We start from the raw sequence: 21484 nt of genomic DNA on the forward strand, positions 1-21484 counted from the left end.
ACTTTTGGGATAATATTTTGGGGACTGATAAGACAAAAGTTAAACCTTTCAGAAGGTTTGAGTCCCGTTACATCTGGTGTAAAACTAACACAGCATTTCATAACAACAGTAAAACATGGTGGTGGTACCGTGACTTAAGCTCTGTACCCAAAGGAGAATGTTGAGTAACTCACTCAAGTTACTGAACAAGACAATCATCCGAAACACACCAGCAAGTCCACCTCTGGATGACCCCCCCCCCCCCCCTTGTTGCTTGCTTGTTGATCTGAAGCATGCAAGTGTGACAAATATGGCAAAAACTGAAGAAAAAAAAACTTTTCACTGCTGCGATAAGTTTTCGGGTTGTTGTTGTTTTGGGGGGGGGTTAGTTTTTGGCACAAAGAGTAGCCTTTCAGAGCCAAAGTCTACTCTTTGTGAAGTTTGATGTTTAGAGCAATTGTAGCACAACCAACAAGCTATCTATAGCATAAAAAATAATATATTGCAGTAGTATTATTATTATTATCATTATTATAAATTTGGCGTCAAACAAATGAAATTGACTCAATGAAAATGTTTATTTTAAAAACGCAAACGGCTGAACTATCAACATATGACTCCTCTCTGCCAATCAACGAGCTTCTCTAGACCATTTAAAAACAAAGTGCCGGTCAGCGCGCAAAGATCTTCAAGGTGAGTTCGATTAGTGAACACCGGGTAACGTCTGTTACTCTTTCGCCTTAGCCGGGCGGAGTGAGGCTTCTGTCTTTATTTGAGAAGGGGAGAACAGGAGCATTGTCTCACCACAGGGTGAAATAACCAAACGCACCCAACAAGGGAGCGATCATCTGTGAGGAAACCACTGAACCAATAAGCTATATAGTCCTAAACTGCTCGCTAATAAAGTATTAACTACAGTATATTTTTAAAACGCTGTGAAAACTAAAATAAAGTTACTCCATCTTACCACAGATTTGCAGCCATCTAAGTCCTTTGTGTTACGAAAGCACACCTTAAATTGATGTAATAAAATGTCAATTTAGACAAAGTCCGTTTTTGACTTTTATCTCGGTAACAAAAGTGCGTGTTTGCGCACGAAAACGGCGCAAAAATGACGTTAGCCTAAATAATTCGTGGGTGTCTACTTGTCGAAGCGGACGTGTACGTCCCCTCGCTGTCAGAGCTCGTCTCCAACTAGATAATTCGTCTTTGAGTTCAATGAGTGGAGAGTGGACATGAACTGAAAGGCTGGAGATCAAAGCAAGCACAGACGGCTTGAGGAACCCCCTTTTTAAAAAATATTTCAGCTGGAGTCATAACGAAGATGCAACGATGACTCAGCCGCAGGTGAATGAGTTCATTCCTCCTCCCGAGTGCCCTGTTTTTGAGCCCAGCTGGGAGGAATTTGCCGACCCTTTTGCGTACATCAACAAAATACGACCAATTGCAGAGAAAACTGGTATCTGCAAGATCCGACCACCGCCGGTGAGTAATTCTTTTATTTCTGACAATTATTCGTGGTGTTTGCACGGTGTGCTGGCCTCTGCCGCTGTGGCTAATTTAGAAGGCAAAGTTGTGTTTTTAAGACAGGTTTCAACATGGCGGATTGCGCCTGCGAGTAAGAATAGTGAGCTAGCCCGAGCTGGACTGTGTTGTGTTTGTAACGGCAATAGGAAGCTCTCAGACACATGCCATTCAAGAGGAAACCTGTGTCCTGGTCGGGCTTAGTCGTGAAAACAAACCAGACCTGGATTCATGATAGAGGGTCACCCAACTTAAAGAGCGCTATAAAAAAAAAAAAAAAATTCAAACGCAAAAGTTTGCCTGTACGCAAAATATGATGCAAATTGTTTACGTTAGCGCAGAATGAAGTGCTTCCTGGAGTCTGCGCACGGAAATGGCTCGCCTAGACTTGACCTACTAATAGTTTAACCACCATTTCTGCGCACTTGGTTAAATGTAAAGCCCAAGTATCTGAGCAGGATTTGACGGATTTAGACAGGGTGAATTAACCTGACTAGCATCAGTGGGGGCCCGCTTAAAGCCGCAGTTTTCTGACATCTCACGCTGGCTAACGTACGTGCTCGGTGGCCAACTGTTTATGGAGAAAAGGGTCGTAGAAACACAGCACTCATCTCTCTTTCATCGTAGTTTTATCAACTTTATCCACTCAAATGACGGTTATTCTCGACTGCTACTAGCGTTAGTTTATCAACCAGATAGTTTTATACTTGCAGGCTAATCTTTATTTCGCTATTATGGAAGCAAATCCAGGGCTATTTTTAATAATAATTCTAATTGGACGATTAGCCTGGCGTAATCCACACCTCTCTAACGTCTCAGGGGTCAAATATCAAAGTCTGTAAGGAAATACTGAAAATAAAATGGCTTTTTTTCGTAAATATATTAGAGCTAACACAATGCAAAAATAATGTCCCATTGACCTTATTTCTGAGACATGTGACCGTAGTGGGCATATATTTTATTCAAGGGTGTGTCCATGCGTTAAAAGGGTAGATTGAACTGAATTTTTTATTTTTTTTTAAAAAAAATATGCCTGACGCAATTTTTTCCAGGTATTCTCTTTGTCAACTTAAAAAAATAAAATGTATATTTATTTTTTTTGCCCTGGGTGGAAATGTTTTAACATGTGTGCCATGCGTCTAAAGCAGAAATCAGGAAGCATTTCAAAAAAAAAAAAAAAAGAGGTTATTTTGCACACTTTAACCCGTTGGGTATGAGTACAAGGGATTGAATTGTCATCAAAAGCGGATGGGTGGGGTGACTGCTTTCAGTGTTTGCTGGGTAAATGGCTGAAATGCACAGCTCATGTAAACAAAAGAAGCCAGTGGGGTAAATGTGTAAGCAATGATTAGCTGCTGATAGTTTTTTGACTGTAGTTGGATTGAAATTCGAGATCTATTTGTGCTGTCTAAACTATGATTTACATTTCACAATTATAAGTCAGCACCAGCAGTTTGTTCTGAAAAATTTGGCTCAAAATGTGGCTCAGATAGACTAATAAATAATCTTAAATCCTTGAAGAGATGGAAACTGGGCTCTTGAGCTGGGTTTTGTACCAGGACAAATGTATAAGTTTGTAATTTTAATGTTTTTTTTAACTGTTATTTCTATCTATTTGTAAAGAGAGAGATCCTGGAGTTTTATTTTTTGTCTGCAAATTGTGCGTGCAAATGGTATATACAATCCAGAGATTATAGATTGGCTCTTATTTGAGAGCCCCGTTTCTTTGTTTCCTTATTCTCTTTTAACCCTTTCCCATGTACAAACGGTTCAGACAATGTTTGAAAAAGGAAGTAAACACTGCACCACAACCTGTTTTTGATCAGTGATTTTATTTGGTGCACGGTATACAGGTAGAGTTTCCTTCAGGGTTTTACATGGGGCACATTTTGACTATAGAGGTTAGTAGCACACATGCAGATGATTTTCGGGGACATTGCCAGGCCTGTTTGTGGTTAATTTCTCACAATTGTATTTGTCATTTTGGATTGAGATTGGAGGGCTTGAGTCATGTAGAGACCAAAATTTGTGCTTGCAGTCTTAACTGCTGTGGTCAGACTTGTGGAGGATGGTCAGTAAAACAGAGCGCATTTCTATTTGTTTTCAAAAATGATTGTTTTGTTTTTGGTGCCGCAACATTTTTTTAGACTAATCCAACAATAAGGTGGTGTTAATGCAGCTATTGTTATCTCTTCTCTGGCCAGCATTTCACTCATTGTCCAGGCCCAGTAAATCTTGACTGTGACATTTTAAAGAGCCTCTGGTAACGCTGCATACAGTAGGCGGTCAGTCTTAACACTAAATGTTTGTGTTCATTTTTAAGAAATGTTGCGATAGTTGAAGATTGAAACGCATCAGGAGCGTTAGACTAATTTGCAGGTCGCATTATCAGGCTGTATATGTAAATTTGCCACATTTCCTTTTCATTACAGTACTGTTTCAGTTGGTTTGGCATGTAAATGTAGTTGTCTTAAAAGAGAAAACAGACCTGTTTTTTTGTTTGTTTGTTTTGTTGTTTTTGTTGTTGTTGTTGTTTTTAGTAAAAATGGCTTCCCTTTTTGTATACTTATCACAGGTTAGGATGTTATCACAAATGACTAAAAGTTACAAAATTATAATCTATTGATATTAGATCCTACAGTGCAAACATATGTTATGTACATTGAGAACACAAGCTGTTTACAGCATCTGTTCATCTGTTTTCCGTCAGTATTAATAATATTTAGACTATTCAAAAAATGCTAACAATGCCATTGAAACATTAAAGAAAATGTAACCTGCATCTTTTGTTTAGTTTGAATAACGATGATAATATTCTACCAGAATGCTTCATGTTCTGACAGAATCCCACAGACTGAACATTTTGGCCTTTTTGACTCCAGAATAGACAAAACAGTACATTCGAAGACGCCACTTTAGGCACAGAAAGTTTAATGGATACATGTTCACAATGTGGAAACTCTATAGACTAAACATTAGTCGATAATAAAAGGCACAATGCAACAACAAATAACTGAGAGAAGGTTTCTGTATAGTAGTTTTTATGAGTGCTTGTTACACTAAAGAAGAACAAATGTGAAACCTGAAAAGCTTATCTCCACAATAAACTTCTTTTTTTTTTTTAACTCTTCTTTGTTCTTAGGAAGTAATTGAGACAGTCCTTTAACTGTATGACAGCATTTACCATTGTTGGTTTGATAATATGTGAGACTAACACAGTTATAATAACACTCTGTTTTGTATCACACATTGAACTGTACAAAATTGAGATCATTTTCCTGAATCTTGAACTTGCAGTTACAACTAGTCATACAGGAAGTTGTGCAGTCTAGCATGGTTAGTGTTTTAGTTTGTAAGACAGTTGTTTTGCTCAGTTGCTTCGCTTGCGGTTAGACATCGAAGTGAAGTTTTTAAGTGAAAGTGGGGACAAGTTCCTTTAATTAATAGGTAATTAGCAGAAATTAAGCAAACCTATGTTTGACAAATTTACTACCTTTTTGTCATATTTACACTCATTATATTTAATAGCATTAAAATGTTGACTCTTATGAAACAATGGCTTACTGTTTCTCATTATGCCATTGTCTTTGCCTCATTCTTATGTGCCAAGCTGCAGTACTCGCATCTTATATTCAGGTATTGAAATTGAAGTATTTACTTGGAGCTCAGACAGGTATAAAGACTAAAGCCTAATTCATTTGGTAACATCAGCTTTTTCCTCTACATTGGTTCATTTGAGTGTAATGATGATGATTACTGCTAGTAGACTTGGAATCTTGCTGTATATGATGATACAACTGAAACTGAAAAATCTGCAAACAAAAGCAGGTTTCATTGAGTCCAATCGTCACAGCTTTAGTCTAATCTTGCTTAAAATGGTCTGTCTTTTTATTTTGTGTTTTGTTTTTTTTCTCATTTCAGGATTGGCAGCCACCGTTTGCCTGTGATGTCGACAGACTTAAATTCACACCGCGAATACAACGGCTTAATGAGCTTGAGGTACATTTGTCATCTTTATATATTTAAAAAATCCAGTTTTGCTCATCTTTTGTATTCAGGTATTGCCTCACTCGCTTTGCTTTTGTTCATTGTCCTTCAAAAATAAAAATGGCAGCATCGTCAAAATATCTGATCACTATCATGTCATGGTGAGCCGTGAAAAGACTGCAGACGTATTCTGCAGTCTTTTGTCTTTTAAAAAATGTTAATACTAGTAGGAGAGAATGCAGAAAGATAGTAACTCAGTAATTTTATTTCTTTTCTTTTTTTTGTGCGCTTCTTTTTGGAGTTCTTAGTACTTCTCAGATTATTTTCTTACAACTCCAGTGCTTATTGTTTGAGGAGCTAAACAATTTTTCTTTTTTCTTTAAGGCTCAGACCAGAGTTAAACTCAACTTCCTGGATCAAATTGCAAAATTCTGGGAGCTACAAGGATGCAAACTGAAAATTCCTCAAGTGGAAAGAAAGATTCTGGACCTGTACCAACTGAATAAGGTGTGAAAATCCCCACTAGCGCTACAGTTATGAATCTAAGAGGGTGATCATGAATACGTTACAACTGAATTACGATTGATTTTTATGACTTGTGAATCAGCAGATGGGTGACAAATTAAAGGAAAAACCTGAACCTTTAAGTACTACAGTGAGGAGCTGTGAGGCTATGTATAAGAGCGTGTCCGCAAAAACACGTAATGGTACCTGGCATGTAGTGGCACGTAAATGCATCATCTGCGGTTGAGCTAATTAGCACAATGGAAAAATATTTAAGTCAGTCCACATTACTAAGTAATGCAAAAGCCAAACCAGCTAAAATGAGAAAGTATGACAACATTTACCTTGATCTTGGCTTTATCGAGAATGATGATGGAAGACCAAAATGTGTTCTTTGTCTGTGAGCATTAGTAAATGAAGCCAGCCAACCTAAAGCGGCATCTCATCACAAAGCACCCAGAGTTTTATCAGCATGAGATTGTAAAGGGGTCCCTGGCCCCCAAATCGGAACCCCTGATTTAACTAAGATTGTTTGGTTTCACTTGTCCTGGTGAAAGTAACCCCCTCCATAGTGGCTGAGAAACCTGCTCCCCAGCTGAGAGCAGAGACTTGGAAAATGACTTTCCTACTAAGGCAATTCATCTCCATTATTTATTTATTTATTTATTTATTTATTTATGTATTTATTTATTTAATTTGTCACTTGTCAGTACAACAGCTTTCTACACCAGTAAACTTGCCTTACTTGATATTAAATTTATTATTTCACTTATTTCACGCAAGTTGGTGAACGAAGAGGGTGGCTTTGATGCAGTCTGCAGAGAACGCCGCTGGACTAAGATTTCCGTCAAGATGGGCTTTGCTCCAGGAAAGGCTATTGGCTCCCATCTGCGGGCACACTATGAGCGAATCCTCTACCCATATAACCTTTTCCAGACTGGAGCCAATCTCCCTGTACGTACTCTCACCTGTTTTCTTTTTACAGAGTAACAGTAGGCAGTCTGGTTCACAGCTGGCTAGATGTTTATTGGAAGACTCTGCAGTCCATTAGTTTCTTCCAAGATGTACACAGGAGATGAACTCAGGAGCAATGACCGGGGACTGTTTGTTTGCAGGCTAAATGTACACAAAATTATTGGTCGGATTATAATGACAGAAAAATAATTATTTGAATGGAGTAAATGTGGAATATGATGGAAAAAAACAGCCTGGTCATAAACACTTCAGTGTCTTGAGTCTTCTCACCCACAGTGATACTGTGCACAGTTATCAAAGAGTAACAGGGGGTTTATTTTGTGATTTTTAGTGCGTCAGAGGTTAGATCAACCAGAGGCCTGTAGTACAAAGCAGGCATATGAAAGTAACTCCAGGGTTAACCCTGGCTTTTCAAAATTGCAATAGCAGTTCAATTCTTGCTGGAGTATATCTCCATGGTAACTTATACTGCAGACCTAACCGCCTCCTGAGCAGGCTATGTTCTAGTTTAGAGGTCAGCAGGTGTGAAATCAACACTTAGTGACCGATCAAATCTCTGGAAAATAGCGTCACGATTCCCAGAAGACTCCACGGATATCAGTGTGGATGGTCTAAAGAACAGGGCACCTATTTGTGCTTGTTGACCCTATATAAAATTTGCAAGTAGAGTAAGTCTACATGTGAATAATGTCTTTATATTTAATCCTTGCACTCAGATTGTTGCAGCTGATGGATTGAAAAGGAAAACTATCATAAGCACATCTAAACATTAATTTAATGGAACAACAATTATATTATCTGCCAGACACTCCCACGTCTTAATAATACAGCTGTGATACTAAGAAGGTTGTTAACTTGCAGTGTCAGCATTTTTGCCAGCTTTCTTTCCTGGTTTTAAATAGGCTAAACTTTATTAATGTAGTAGATCTTTTGTAGTCTCACTGGCCAAAGAGCTTAAAGTGCACACACATTAATACAGTCCTTTTCAATACAGTACTACCATACAGTGCTTATCCTGTTACAGACACTCGTACCGCTTATTTGTAATATACTTTAAGCCTGTTATATGTGTTAATTCTCACTTCTTTTTTTTTTTCTTTTTTTTTTTTAATAGTTTTGGCCAACCATTCTGCCAGTAGACCTGTCCATGTTTGTTACTGGTCAGATGCCATTAATGTCACCTCTTTCATGTTAATGTGCTGGTAGCTAGATTGGGAAACTCTGGGTTATACTTATTGAGTTATGCGCCCAGCTTCATGTGACCACGTAACCTGATTGTTGATCTTAGGGTAAGTGAAACCAGATAACAGACAGGACATCCTGGTTATGTTAAACTAGCCTTGTAGTACAGACCTCACGACTACAAAGCATGTAGTACTGTTGCTTAACGTTCATCCAGTACACACCAAAAACAGTGCAGTTCAGTCTCTTGACAGTGTCTTGAAAGCAAATGATTATGAAGGAATTTTATTTGCACTTGATGTGCTTTTATTGTAAAAGTTTCCACTATGTAAATTCAAGTGTTTTATGACCTTACATTATGCACACACCAAAATAAGGTGTTGTCAGAGTGACTTTTCCAGTGTAACAAAGACTGATTTTATCCAACACAAATTCCTAAAAGTTAAAACTGTCAGTAAAAATTCACTGGCACCAAATTTAGATGCAGGTAACTTGCAAGTTTGACTTAAACTATGAAATCTGTTGACAGATCTACACTCTGACTGACATTTCTTGTTTGATGTCTTTAAATAGAAGCACCACAGCGTTAAAACTTTAACCTTTTGAAACTCATATACTCAATTCTGGTACTTTCAAATGTTGAGAGCCATGTTTGAGTGTAGAGATCCTCAGATATTTGATAATTAAATCGTTTTAAATCGTTTTTCTGTGTGTTTTTAATTTGGTGTCATTCACTTCTTCCTACAGGCGGCCACCTTGACCAATGACACTAAAGATAAGGAGTACACCCCTCATGACCTGCCACAGCGCCAGTCTGTCCAGCCCCAGGAGACCTGCAGCATTGCTCGCCGAGCCAAACGAATGAGATCTGAGGTGAGTCTGTTGTCTGTCATCTTTGACATTTCCCTCTGAATCTTAACTTATTTGTGTTATATACTGCAAGTCAGGATGAGCAAAGAGTTTTAAGAATTTCAGAGTAAATTCAATCTAATTGTTAGGCTTTGATGAACTCATTTTCACCTATAAGGTCAGGTCAATAATTGTTACTGGCTGCTGGCAGTAGAGTTTGTTCTCCAGATTTGTGGTTACTTTAAACAACTATGGCCTCTAACCATCTGATCTCCAGCGAAGCTAATTGATGCCTTCGAAGCAGGCGAAGGCTATAAAAAGGTAGTTTACACTGACTGTAATGGAGGCTAAAGGAACTGTGAAAGTCGCAGCAAAACAGCAGGAACCAGAAAACCACATGTCTGCTGGGCATGTAGGCAAAACACAACTCCCTTACTGCAGAAGAACTGCAGGAAGGCTTAGCTGACGCAAGAATAGTGGGCACTGTTCCAGTGTGCAGCATTCTTAATGACTCTTTGCTGCATGCGTTTTTAAATTTATCATTTATTTATTTTTTAAATAAAGTGTTGTGCATTTGTCTTGACAGGCTTGTGTTTCAGCTCTAAAACAAGCTGTTTCTGTCTTGTCATTATGACAGCATTTTACTAGTTATATTCCCACATTAGTTTTGAAAGTACAGCTGACTCTGTTTCTGACTCTCGCTATCAATCCAGAGGGGCTATGTCAAAAGTGAACCCAGAGAAGTTCGTGAGACTCGTCCCAACCTGAGGAGGAGAATGGGAACATATGCTGCCAAACCAGAACCTGGTAAGAAAAATAAACCCGACCTGTACTGATAGATTTATAAATTGAAATGTTTGTGTAATGGGTCTGAGTGTTATTGGGGATTCCTGAAGCCTCCAATCAATCTTCGTCCTTGTCTTTCAGTGAGAATGGCAGTCACTGAGGTGAAAAAGGAGCCCATTGATCACAAGGATACAACTGAATATGAAGAAACTGTATTAGATAAAATTATCAAACCTCCAGTGAATAAAGTAAATGTTTTCCTATGTACTAAATTTATTGCCCAACTACTTTGTTTTGTTAAATGGATCTACGTTGTACATGGTACATCCTCATAAGTGTTCTGTCTCATCAGGTGGACCACTACATGTGTCTGGTGTGTGGCAGTGGAAGCGCTGAGGACCGCCTGCTGTTATGCGACGGCTGTGATGACAGCTATCACATCTTCTGTCTCATCCCTCCGCTCCACGATGTTCCCAAAGGCGACTGGAGATGCCCCAGGTGCCTGGTTGAGGTGAGCTATACCTCCTCCACCCTCAGGGAGCTCAAGTCTGCTCATCACCGTGAACTGGAGTGTAGTCTCCTGTCTGACATGTACAATTATAGTATAATCCCAAGTGCCTTGTTTTAACTTCATATACCATCTTTTGGTTTTGACAGGAATGTGGCAAACCACCTGTTGCATTTGGCTTTGAGCAGGCCAGCAGGAGCTACACCCTCCAAGCTTTTGGAGACATGGCTGACTCCTTCAAGTCTGATTATTTCAATATGCCAGTTCATGTGAGTTTGCATCACACATACACTGAGTAGCCTTTAGTCTGTTTTGTTGATACTCGCACTTCATTTTAGTCAAAAGTAAAGTCTTTAAGTTCCAGTTTCTTGTTTCTGTTTGATGTCAGCAGCTTAATGGTTTGGAAATGTAAGCATGAAGGTTCTCAATATACAACAAAAATGGGCTAAATGGACACTCACTAAATATTTCTTCTTTTTCAAACCATTCTCTATAAACAGTAGAGGTGGTTTTGTGGGGAAAATTTCAGCACATCAGCAGTTTTTGAAATCCTCAAACCAGCCAGACTGGCACCCACAAACACACCATGTTCAGTGTCATTTAAATCACCTTTCTTCCTCATTTGTGATACTCATTTGTGATAGCCGCTGCCATGTGATTAGCTAATTAGACACTTGCATTAATAAGCAGTTGACCAGACCTATCTTAATGAATTGGCCAATGAGTTTATGCTATAATAATGTCTTTTAACCAACCATCAACATAACTGAGAATTTCATCTTTTTTTTTTTTTTTCAGCTCAAACATATGAGCACTAATATGAAAAATATACTAGATTAAGTTATTACTAAGTACAATTATGATAAGTTGGGGAAGTGCAATGACTTTATTCAAATTTATTTCACTAATCAGATATAAAGCAGGCACAAACAGTCATGATAGAAGTAGAATAACAACAATCAGAAGTGAAAAAACAAATTGAGAAATTCTTTAATACGCTCCAGTTTACCAACTTTTTTTTTTTTTTTTAAACCGCGTTGTAAGCAACTTTGAGTATTTCTTGCATTTCTTACCAGAAGTGATGTAAAACTAGTTTTCCCACAACTTTATTTATTTATACTATTGCATGACCTCCAAATGTGACAGCTTGCACAATCAAAACAGAGGCTATACTGGCTCTTACTAACTGCTGTGTGCACAAGACCATAAACATGTACAAAATCCAGTGCACGAAAGTGCCATTTTCATCATAAACCAGTTTTTTAAAAAAGAAGGAAAACGGCCCTGGATTCCATTATGTCACAAAACAAAGAAATGCTTTAATATAAATCCTTTATTTATTTTTTTTCTTAATTCTATTAAGATGGTGCCTACTGAGCTGGTGGAGAAGGAGTTCTGGCGTCTAGTGAGTACCATCGAGGAGGATGTAACTGTGGAGTACGGAGCAGACATCGCCTCCAAGGAGTTTGGGAGTGGTTTTCCCGTGAGAAACGGCCATTTTGAAGTCTCTCCTGAGGATGAGGTACAAATTGTCTGTCATGGGAATGTATTGTGCCTTCTCTCTGTGAAAAAGCTTTGTCTCCTTTTGTTTTCTTTAAAACATTAAATAACAATAGACAATATATATAGTTGTCTATATGTAATTAATATTTATATGTATATTAATGTTTTTAATTTCTAAAAGCATGGTAACTTTTACAGCTGAATTATCACAAAAAAAAGTGGTGTTAGATTTCTGGCAGGCAACAGTAAAAATAAGCATGACTGATGTTTGCAATCGCATATTAAAAGTTTTCTGGGCTATATCTGAGTGAGTGGAGTATTTAGACCTGTCTAAATGCCTGTCTGCTTACCTGCAGCATTACCTGACCAGCGGCTGGAACTTGAACAACATGCCGGTCCTCGACGCCTCGGTGCTGACTCACATTACAGCCGACATCTGTGGCATGAAGGTGCCCTGGCTGTACGTGGGCATGTGCTTTTCCTCTTTCTGCTGGCACATCGAGGACCACTGGAGCTACTCCATAAACTATCTTCACTGGTACAGTGGACCTAACTCTATTGTGTAACTGTAATGATGATGATTTTTAATTTGGGAGTTTGGATTTGTTTTTTGTTTTTTTTTAAACTCTAAAAGCAGTTTTGTGTGTGTGCGTGTGTATATGTGTACATTAGAAACACATCTCATCTGAACTTCAAAGTCAAGGAAAAACCAAACGGACAGGAGTGTCACTCATTGTGAAACTTATTTATAATGCATACGAATATGTTACATACGGGGTTACTGTGATTGTTTGTTTTAATAAGAGGTTTGTCCACATGTGCAGGGGTGAGCCTAAGACGTGGTATGGGGCTCCTGGTTATGCTGCAGAGCACCTCGAGGCGGTCATGAAGAAACTAGCTCCTGAGCTGTTTGAGTCTCAGCCAGACCTCCTTCATCAGCTGGTCACCATCATGAATCCCAACACGCTGATGAACAACGGCGTCCCGGTAAATAAAAACAGTGAAGACAAATTTGCGCATACATGATGTTCTTACACAATTATGGAAATCAAATTAAAAAGATTTAAATGTCAACATTGTTTAAACTGTTTTACTTACTCATTTGTTTTGAGATTTAATTCATTTTAAAACAACTTCATGGAACATTTCTGTCTTGTATTTTCACCTGTAGATTTATCGCACCAACCAGTGTGCAGGTGAGTTCGTCATCACTTTCCCCAGAGCTTACCACAGTGGATTCAACCAGGGTTTCAACTTTGCTGAAGCGGTCAACTTCTGCACAATGGACTGGGTAAGAAATATTTGTACTGTATCACATAATGCTATACTTAGTTTGCAGTTTTTTTCATTAAGCTTAATCCAGGATTAGACCCTAAACAGAAGCTTGTTGTTACTAATATTACTGTTTTGGCGCCACATGATTGACTCATTCCTCTTAAACACCCCTCGATCTCCATGTTTTCTGATAGATGCCCCTTGGCCGTGGCTGTGTGGATCACTATCGCCAGCTGAACAGATACTGTGTCTTCTCCCACGATGAGATGGTTTGCAACATGGCCACTAAAGCAGACACGATGGATGTCAACCTGGCCGCCACTCTGCATGAGGATATGGTTATCATGATCCAAAGGGAGAAGGAACTACGAGAGAAAATCACTAAAATGGTGAGCAGCTTCATCCTCAGTATCCAGTGTTTTTAAACATGCACATTACAGCCATCCAAAAAGAAGCACAAAATAACAGATTTCATCTATCAGACCGCAATAAGAGAGAACTTAAACATTTTAAAGAAGATGTTTGTCACAATATAAGTTTCTGCTCGAGAGATTTTGTTTTTTGGGTACACATATGTCACATTTGGCTCCTCTGCCTCTTGTGCTGCTCTAACGACTGAATCTGTGTCCCCAGGGTGTGATGCAGTCTCGACAGGTTGATTATGAGGTGCTCCCAGACGAGGCGCGGCAGTGTTTCAAGTGTCTGACCACCTGTTACCTGTCTGGCATCACCTGTGCCTGCAGTCCTGACAAGATGGTTTGCCTGTACCACACCCAGAACCTCTGCTCTTGTCCTCCTATCAACCTCACACTCCAGTAAGTAATTAATCAGAGGAACACTGAATATGAAAATGAGTATGCATTCTCTTCTCATGTACTGTCACAAGGGGTCTGCTTCAGCTGAATGGCCTACTTTAATTGTTACGTGAAGTAAAAGTTGGAGCAAGTTTTCCCTGAAAAATATAAAAAATTAAGCACTGTTTCACAAAAAAAAGTAACTTTATACTCTCGCCAACTACTACTCAACCTACAAATATTAGGCTGTGCAAGGCCAGCCTGCCTTCTTTATAAAGACAAGGTTTGGAGCTTGTAATGTTTGGCACAGGCGATTATGACTTTCTGCTGAAAACTGAAATGACATTTGTCAGTTTATTCACCAAGTTTCGTTTTTCTTTTTTTTGTCCAGTTACAAGTTTACACTGGATGAGTTGTACCCATTGATGGCATCTGTGAAGCTGCGTGCCAATTCATATAAAGACTGGGTGTCTAATGTTCAGGACATTGTGGAAAACAAAGGAACCAAGAAAAAAGGTGCCACCACCGTGACGCACTTTCTGTAATCTCAGCGAGTCACTCAAATGTTAACATGTAGTTTGGACTCTTCTTCTAACAAACTCTTGTTTTTCCTGGTTAGGGTTGGAGGAACTTCACATCCTGGTAGAGCAAGCGGAAACAAAGGCGTTTCCTCAAAGCAGCCTCCTGGATCAGCTGCGTACAATTGCCTCAGAGGCCGATAAAGTTTCTGTGACGGCACAGCAGCTTCTCAACGGGAAGAGGCAGACGAGGTACTGAAATCTGATTTGAAATGTTCCACGCTGCTCGTGGCTCCATCTTTATTGCTGTGAAACGGCCATGTTGATTCAGTTTCATATAAGGTCACACAAGGCATTACACAATTATGTCATGTTCTTGTTATTTTCTGGAACAACCTGTTTTGTGGGACAGATTTCCAGTTTCTGTTAGTGTGAGCTGACTCACATTTATGTAAATTGCTGTTGTTGAGCTCATCTGCTCGTGGTGTTTTCTAATTTTTTTTTGCCAGTCAAAGTGCTAAGTGGTGTGTAAATCAGCTTTAATCTGTGTTTCAGGTACCGCTCTGGGGGAGGCAAGTCCCAAAGCCAGAATGAGTTAACTGTGGAGGAGCTGAGGTTGTTTGTCAAACAACTGGACAGCCTGCCATGTAACATCCGACAGGCTCCTTTACTGAAGGTTTGTTGTTGGGTTTTTTTGTTTGTATTTTTAATAAATACAATTTTTAATTGTATAAATGTAATTATTCCAAGCTATTAGTCTCTTGAGAAAATTGCTTCAACTTCAGTCCTTATGTGTCCAAGGTTTGGCAGTTTCTCTAGACTTTAGTGTGTCCGAGCTAATATTGCAAAGTCATACCTGTTGGATGTGATCTCCAGGACCTTTTGACTCGGGTGGATGACTTCCAGCAGCGCAGTGAACGCCTCCTTTCTGATGAGTCACCCAGCGCGCTGGAGCTGCAGGACCTGCTGGATGTGAGTCTGGGCCTGGACGTGGAGCTGCCGCAGCTACCCCTTCTCAGAGAGAGACTGGAGCAGGCTCGATGGTTGGAGACCGTTCAGCAAGCCAGCAGTCGGCCGGACAGCTTGTGTCTGGACACGATGAGGAGGCTGATAGACCAGGGTGTAGGCCTGGCCCCTCACAGCTCTGTGGAGAGGGCCATGGCTCGTCTGCAGGAGTTGCTGACCGTGTCAGAGCAGTGGGAGGAGCGAGTGCTCAGTCTTCTGGAGGCCAGGTGAGGATATGAAGGTTCACATCTTCTTTAATGCTCACATCGTGATGAAAGAAGGCAGAAATGAAGAAAATCCAAGGTTATTGCAGCTAATGAACTTTATGAAAATGCAGTAAAATTCACATTTTGTGTTGCGTGAAAGTGTAAAACCAGCTGAAAACTTCAGACGGCGTGAAATGTGCCACGTCTGTGGCCATGACAAGAGCTGGGTCATGGTGGATAAAGTGGATTATGATGCTGTGACAGTGGTTAACCCATTAATGGATGAACATAAACCAAATACTACAAATGAGCTTATGGTCTTTCATTTATAGAAATGTCTATTTTATTTCTTTATTACTTGTATAAAACCTAAACATCTACACTGTTTTCTAACCCTGACGCCTCCTCACAGGCCATATCAGGGCATAGAAACCCTTGAAGCTGCTCTGCAGGAAGTAGAAAACATCCCTGCTTATCTGCCCAACTGTCTGCAGCTGAAGGATGTCGTCACCAAGGCCAAAAAATGGCTCCATGAAGCTGAAACACTGCAGGTAAATCATACTTTATGCTTTCAGCACTTTAGTTTTAGCAATGGGTGAAACTGAATTATTAATCTTGTCTGTGCTTACAGCTTGGGGGACGTATTCCTGTGCTCGACAGCCTCTCTGAGCTGGTTCTCAGAGCAGAGGGCATCCCAGTGAAGCTCGACCCGCTCAGTCGACTGGAGGCCCTTGTCAGTGATGTCCAGAGCTGGAAGGAGACGGCCACAAAGACATTCCTATTAAAAAACTCCCCTTTCTCACTTCTAGAGGTAAATGCGTATGCAAATGTGGCTGACCAATATAATCATTATGCATCAGTATGAAAATTTAGTGCCAAATATTACAAAACTATAAATGTGGCAAATTTCCTGAACTTGAAAAGCGCCTCTAATAGAATTTGTCATCATGTTTTCAGGTCCTCTGCCCAAGGTGTGACATCGGGTCTGCATATCAGAAGTCAAAATCTAAAAAAGTGAAAGAAGCTCCACAGATCATTAAAAAGACTTCAACAAAACTGGACTCTGTGTGTGATGTAGAGAGAGCTCTCTCTGAGAGTAAGGACTCTGCCTCTGCTGTAAGTATGGCTGCATCAAATTTTCTTTTTCTCTAGTAGCTTTTTCAGTATAGTTAGGACTAAAAACTAGCTCTTGTATAGTTTCCTTTACTCCAGAATCTTTCTTTGTTAAGAAGTGCTGTTTTTTTTATAACTTATAAACAGATAAAAACTGATCTTTTTATTTATTCACTTGTTCTTCCTTACTCTGTCAGAGTAAATATTGTCTATCAATGTGCCATTTCAACCATTTAACCTATCCCAAGTATTAGAAGCAGTGACTCTGACTCTATCTTGGTCACCTTCAGCAGGTTAACCTAGCATTAAATGAGGTTTAGCAGGCACAAATCTGTGTAACGATGAGTGGAGGGTTCCTCAGAAAGTCAATGGGGGAAAAATATGATTTCCTTTATTAGAAGTCCCATCAGGGAAAGTTCATATATTAATAGAGGCATTGTTGTTAGGCTTGAGATTAGTCTTTAATTTCATCTAATTTTCTCTCCTCACAGATGACCACTCTCGCAGAGGTCCGACAGAGGGAGATGGAGATCTTACTGGCTCTGAGGTCTTCAAACGAGTCTAAGCTCCTTCCTGCTGAAAGCTGTTGTGCACTTAGTGTTTGTGTTTGCCAAAAGGCTCCCTCAGGAGCCATGATGCAGTGCGAGCTCTGTCGAGACATTTTCCACTGCGGTTGTGTTACAACAACCGCAGAACTTGAGTACGGTCAGGCCTGGCTGTGCCCGCTGTGCCAGCGGTCGAGAAAACCACCTCTGGACAAAGTCCTGCCCCTGCTGGCCTCCCTTCAGAGGATTCGGGTCCGCCTGCCAGAGGGCGACGCTCTGCGGTTCCTCATCGAGAGGACTGTGAGATGGCAGCACAGAGTCCAGCAAGCCTGTGCAGATGGAGTACTCGAGAACGTGTCAAAGATGGTCAGTGGCTTTTATTTTGTAAACATTGTTGATTTAAGTGAAGCATTTGTGGTCTGAATTATTGTAATTCACCATCAGGGGTCCCGTTTTCTAGACACCATCATGGAAACACTAGACACTGAGCATTTACAGCCACTGATGGCTTTTTTAATTGTTTCAGGTGAGAGTTGGACCTAGAGAGTCTTCACATTTGCCTCAGGAAAAGAGTGGGTCATCTTTTTATACAGAGCACCAGTCTGTTCCGCTCCACGGTAAGTGTCAAAGCTTTTTCGTCTAAGCACTCTCTGCAGTTTCACTTTTCACAGCAACTCTGATGCTCATTTTGTTTTAATTTTTCACAGGACTAAGTCCTGAGCTGGAGGAGCTGATGGTGGAGGGATTCCTGCTGCAGGTCACTCTGCCTGAGACGGAGCAGCTGTACAGATATCTACTCTACAAACTGGTCCCCCTGCCCTCACAGAGCCCTCCCTGTGGGAACAGCACAGAACAGGACCAGAAGTCTCCAAAAGGGAGCCCTCAACACAAGGTAACAACAGCTCCTACTAAGTTTACTACATTTAGATGATACTGTATGTCACACCAAATGCATTATGCCATAATGCTATTCTTTATTAAGTCCACCTTTCGTATGTTGTGCTTAGAATGGCGTGTCGAGTCTGAAAAAGGAGGCCGTGAACACTCAGAGCAAGCGGACCAAGCGGCGTAAGGACAGCTCCGATTCTCAGCACAGCGAGAAGGCCAAGAAGTGTCGCAAGAAAAAGCCCAAGAGAAGCAAAGAAAGGAGCGAAGAATCGAAGAGAAGCGGTTCGCCCACACACACGTCGTCTGACCCTGCTCTTTCAGATTCAGAAGAAGACTACTCGCTGTGTGCTGCACCGTGGTGCAGAGAGCCAGAGGGTGATGAGGTGAGTTTCATTAGTCTGCTGTATTTACACCAACTTATGTAAATATGGATCACTGACTTATGTGCCTGTTTAGTTGAAGTTTAAGAATACAAAGGGAAAATTTATTGTATCTCCTCTTGTTATTTTTAGGTAAACTGGGTCCAGTGTGACGGCAACTGCAATCAGTGGTTTCACCAGATCTGCGTCGGTCTGTCTGCTGAGCGTGCGGAGAAGGAGGATTATGTTTGCATAAGCTGCACACAGCCAGAATACAGCAGAGCAGAATAAAGACCAAAAAGTCATGTTGAAGGATGAGCAGATTTACTGCAGATGCTGCAGCACTTAAGTGCACACCTGAACTCTGTGTGTCCTGCGGCTTCTCCCCTTTACCTTCTGGCTTGCCCTCAGTGAACATGGTGCTACTTCTTTTTCCCCCAGAGTTACTAAAGACTTCTGTCACTGTTTTGTTTTTGTTTTGTTTTTTTCTCACATGGCTGGGTTTTCAGCCAGTCAACTAATCCTTTCTGAAACTTTCCAAGACTCGATGCAGATGTGGTAACATGTTTCAAGAACCAACAGCGCAGGGATTTTTCAACCAAAAAAATGTCAGTTTGACATTTTAGAACAGTTTGTTTTTCTTTTACATGCATCTGAACAATGTGAAACTTATCTTTTTTCTTGTAGAGTAAATATTATTTATCTAAGCAATAGCTGAACAGATTAATTGAAAGTTCAGTTTTCACCTGAGCTATATTTGTGCGTAGAAAAACTTTGATAAAATGCCTTCCGAAAGCAAAAACCCTGAAGAATTCACTTTATGAACCCTATGATACACAGTTCACTTCAAATTTGTGTACACGTCAAAACCGAAATGGATCAACGATCCTTTCACAAATCACTGACTTTGATATAAAGTCAGGTTTTCCTTCTGCGATGTCTGCAGAGGAAAGTAAAAGTCCTGGACCCCATATTCCTGCTGTTGGGTGAGACTCAATTAAAGCCACAAAGTAAGAATGAACTGTCCGACATCAAAGGAATGTACATGTTGTTTTTTGGGTGGATTTTCCCTTTATGGCTGAGGCTGATATATGTGTTGGACTTAGATTTAACACAGACTGTGTGATTTATTTTGCCACGGGTATATGACCTTTTTCCTGCTCCTTTGGGTAAATAATATAATTCATATGTTGCGGTTTGCATTATAAAATAAAACATTTGTTCCTGTACGGCTGGACTCCTCAGTACTCAGCGTTGAATACCATGAAAGTTAGTTTGTGGATTTTCAGCGGTTTTCTTTTTGTTTGTTTTTTTTTTAATTTTATTTTTTTCCATCCATTTTGGAAGAGGAAAAGATGTTCAGTGATCCTCAAGCCGGCAGGAAATGAACACAAGTCACAGGTAAACTGATCGCTTCAGAAACAGTCACTTCAACCTGTTGGGGAGACTTCAGAATTTATTTCATCGCCTTCGGTTAATAACTGAGCTTAAAGCATACTTCATTCAAACTTGAGTGAGGGGGGGGGAAACATTATTTATTTGTGATTGTTTAACAGACACAGGTATTCATTGCCACTCATATAATTAAATTCCTCATATGTAAATTCAATAAACTGCACAAAGAGCTCAGCATACACACACTATCACAGGCTCCAGTGTCTGCTGGCAAGCCAAAAATGAAATTCACTTGTGATTATGTTCTTTCTCGTGCACAACTTTTGACATACTGTTCCATAAAACTATTCTTTTAAAACCCAATAAAGGGTTGTTTAGTTGACTATCTTATTTTATTTGAACAGTTTGCAATTTAAGTCTATACTGTACTCTGAGGTTCATATGTTTAGATACACTAACTCTGTAAAAATTAATATATAGCCCTTACTTGTGGTCCATGCTAACGTACAGGGAACAGTATGCAACAAGATACAGGTAAGGAGGCTGTTGACCAAAGAAGACAGTTGTGCATGAGTCCGATGGCTGAGCCAACATGTATACATCACGGGTGGTCTTACTAAACATGTGGATGGAGTCTCCACCAGTTAGATTTATTAATTCTATTGAATGAAGTATAATAATAAAAAGAGTGACCTATGCAAGTTTTCAGCAGAGTCTGACCCAGTCTTTCAGAATTAAAAACAAAGTACTAACTTCTGCAATGTAGTATGTGACCAATAGAGGGCGCCAAAGTAAAAGCATAAATTACATCCATGTCAAGAGAAAGAAAATGACCACAAAAGAAAAACTAGTAGTATCCCTACTCGCATGTAGTTAATATGAGGGAAAGAAAGAAAAAGGATATAAACTGTTAATAACAAATGGTTACGTTTTTAAGAGGAGAAACGGCAGGAAGTCTTGTCTTCTAACCCTGGAAGTTTTGTGGCCTCTAATACAGGGATGTTAAACTCAATTTATATTAAGGGCCACATACAGCCCACTTTGATCCTTAACCGGCCAGACCACTGAAACCCCCCCTTTCTATTGGTGTAAAGATGATTACCTGCACATTTAACCCCTGAAATAGTTTAATATAAGAAGAAGAAGTGTTATTCTGACAGTATATCCTACATTTTCCACATGATATAGAAATTCTGCTGGAGGAAATGAAAGAAATCTTTCAGTGCTACACTTTGGGCTTAAATTTTAAGAAATGTGTAAAATTACAGAAGAAATTCTGGTAACTCAGCCCAGACAGTCTGTGTTTTCTCTAAGTAGACAAGGCAGGACGTGGATACTCTCACTTTTGACAGACTCACTTAGTGCACACTTAAAATAGTTTAGGCCTCTGTAATGCATGCATGCAAATCTAGAGAAACTATTTTCACATCCTGTAAAGCTTTACCATCTGCACCTTCTGTAATATTATATTTTCACTTATAATCTAGGAGATCATTTTTGTTGGTCTAATGCTATTTTACTCGACAGTCGTGTTGTCGGTTATAATGTGCATAATGTAATATGTGGACTTTTAGTGCCGTCAGAGATGC

At 39.8% G+C, this 21484-nt stretch overlaps 1 protein-coding gene across 2 annotated transcripts; it reads left to right on the forward strand.

Moving 5' to 3' along the window:
* The first annotated feature begins 771 nt into the window (after positions 1-771).
* On the forward strand, positions 772-19729 carry kdm5ba (lysine demethylase 5Ba). Of its 2 annotated transcripts, XM_003441348.2 has the most exons (27): positions 772-1464; positions 5425-5502; positions 5875-5997; positions 6778-6948; positions 8899-9024; positions 9714-9807; positions 9928-10034; positions 10139-10297; positions 10444-10563; positions 11658-11816; positions 12154-12335; positions 12622-12784; positions 12969-13088; positions 13267-13461; positions 13706-13887; positions 14258-14382; positions 14486-14636; positions 14940-15060; positions 15261-15616; positions 16008-16146; positions 16227-16406; positions 16553-16711; positions 17200-17619; positions 17780-17870; positions 17961-18145; positions 18261-18524; positions 18654-19729. In XM_003441348.2, the coding sequence occupies exons 1-27, from the start codon at positions 1312-1314 to the stop codon at positions 18789-18791; spliced, it is 4461 nt and encodes a 1486-aa protein (XP_003441396.1). In that variant the 5' UTR covers positions 772-1311; the 3' UTR covers positions 18792-19729. The 2 variants fall into 2 exon arrangements, with proteins under 2 accessions (XP_003441396.1, XP_019214533.1); XM_019358988.2 differs by lacking the exons at positions 772-1464; positions 5425-5502; positions 5875-5997 and adding an exon at positions 6020-6627.
* The last annotated feature ends 1755 nt before the right edge of the window (positions 19730-21484 follow it).

Source organism: Oreochromis niloticus, linkage group LG5, assembly GCF_001858045.2.
Source record: "Oreochromis niloticus isolate F11D_XX linkage group LG5, O_niloticus_UMD_NMBU, whole genome shotgun sequence".
NCBI classification, from domain to species: Eukaryota; Metazoa; Chordata; class Actinopteri; order Cichliformes; family Cichlidae; genus Oreochromis; species Oreochromis niloticus.

Bases quoted from the DNA above. Each gene is read 5' to 3' on its own strand.
- kdm5ba (XM_003441348.2), top strand. From the start codon at position 1,312: ATGACTCAGCCGCAGGTGAATGAGTTCATTCCTCCTCCCGAGTGCCCT. The intron at 15,617-16,007 runs GTGAGGATATGA...GCCTCCTCACAG, and splicing joins CTCAGTCTTCTGGAGGCCAG to GCCATATCAGGGCATAGAAA. The intron at 17,620-17,779 runs GTCAGTGGCTTT...TAATTGTTTCAG, and splicing joins TCGAGAACGTGTCAAAGATG to GTGAGAGTTGGACCTAGAGA.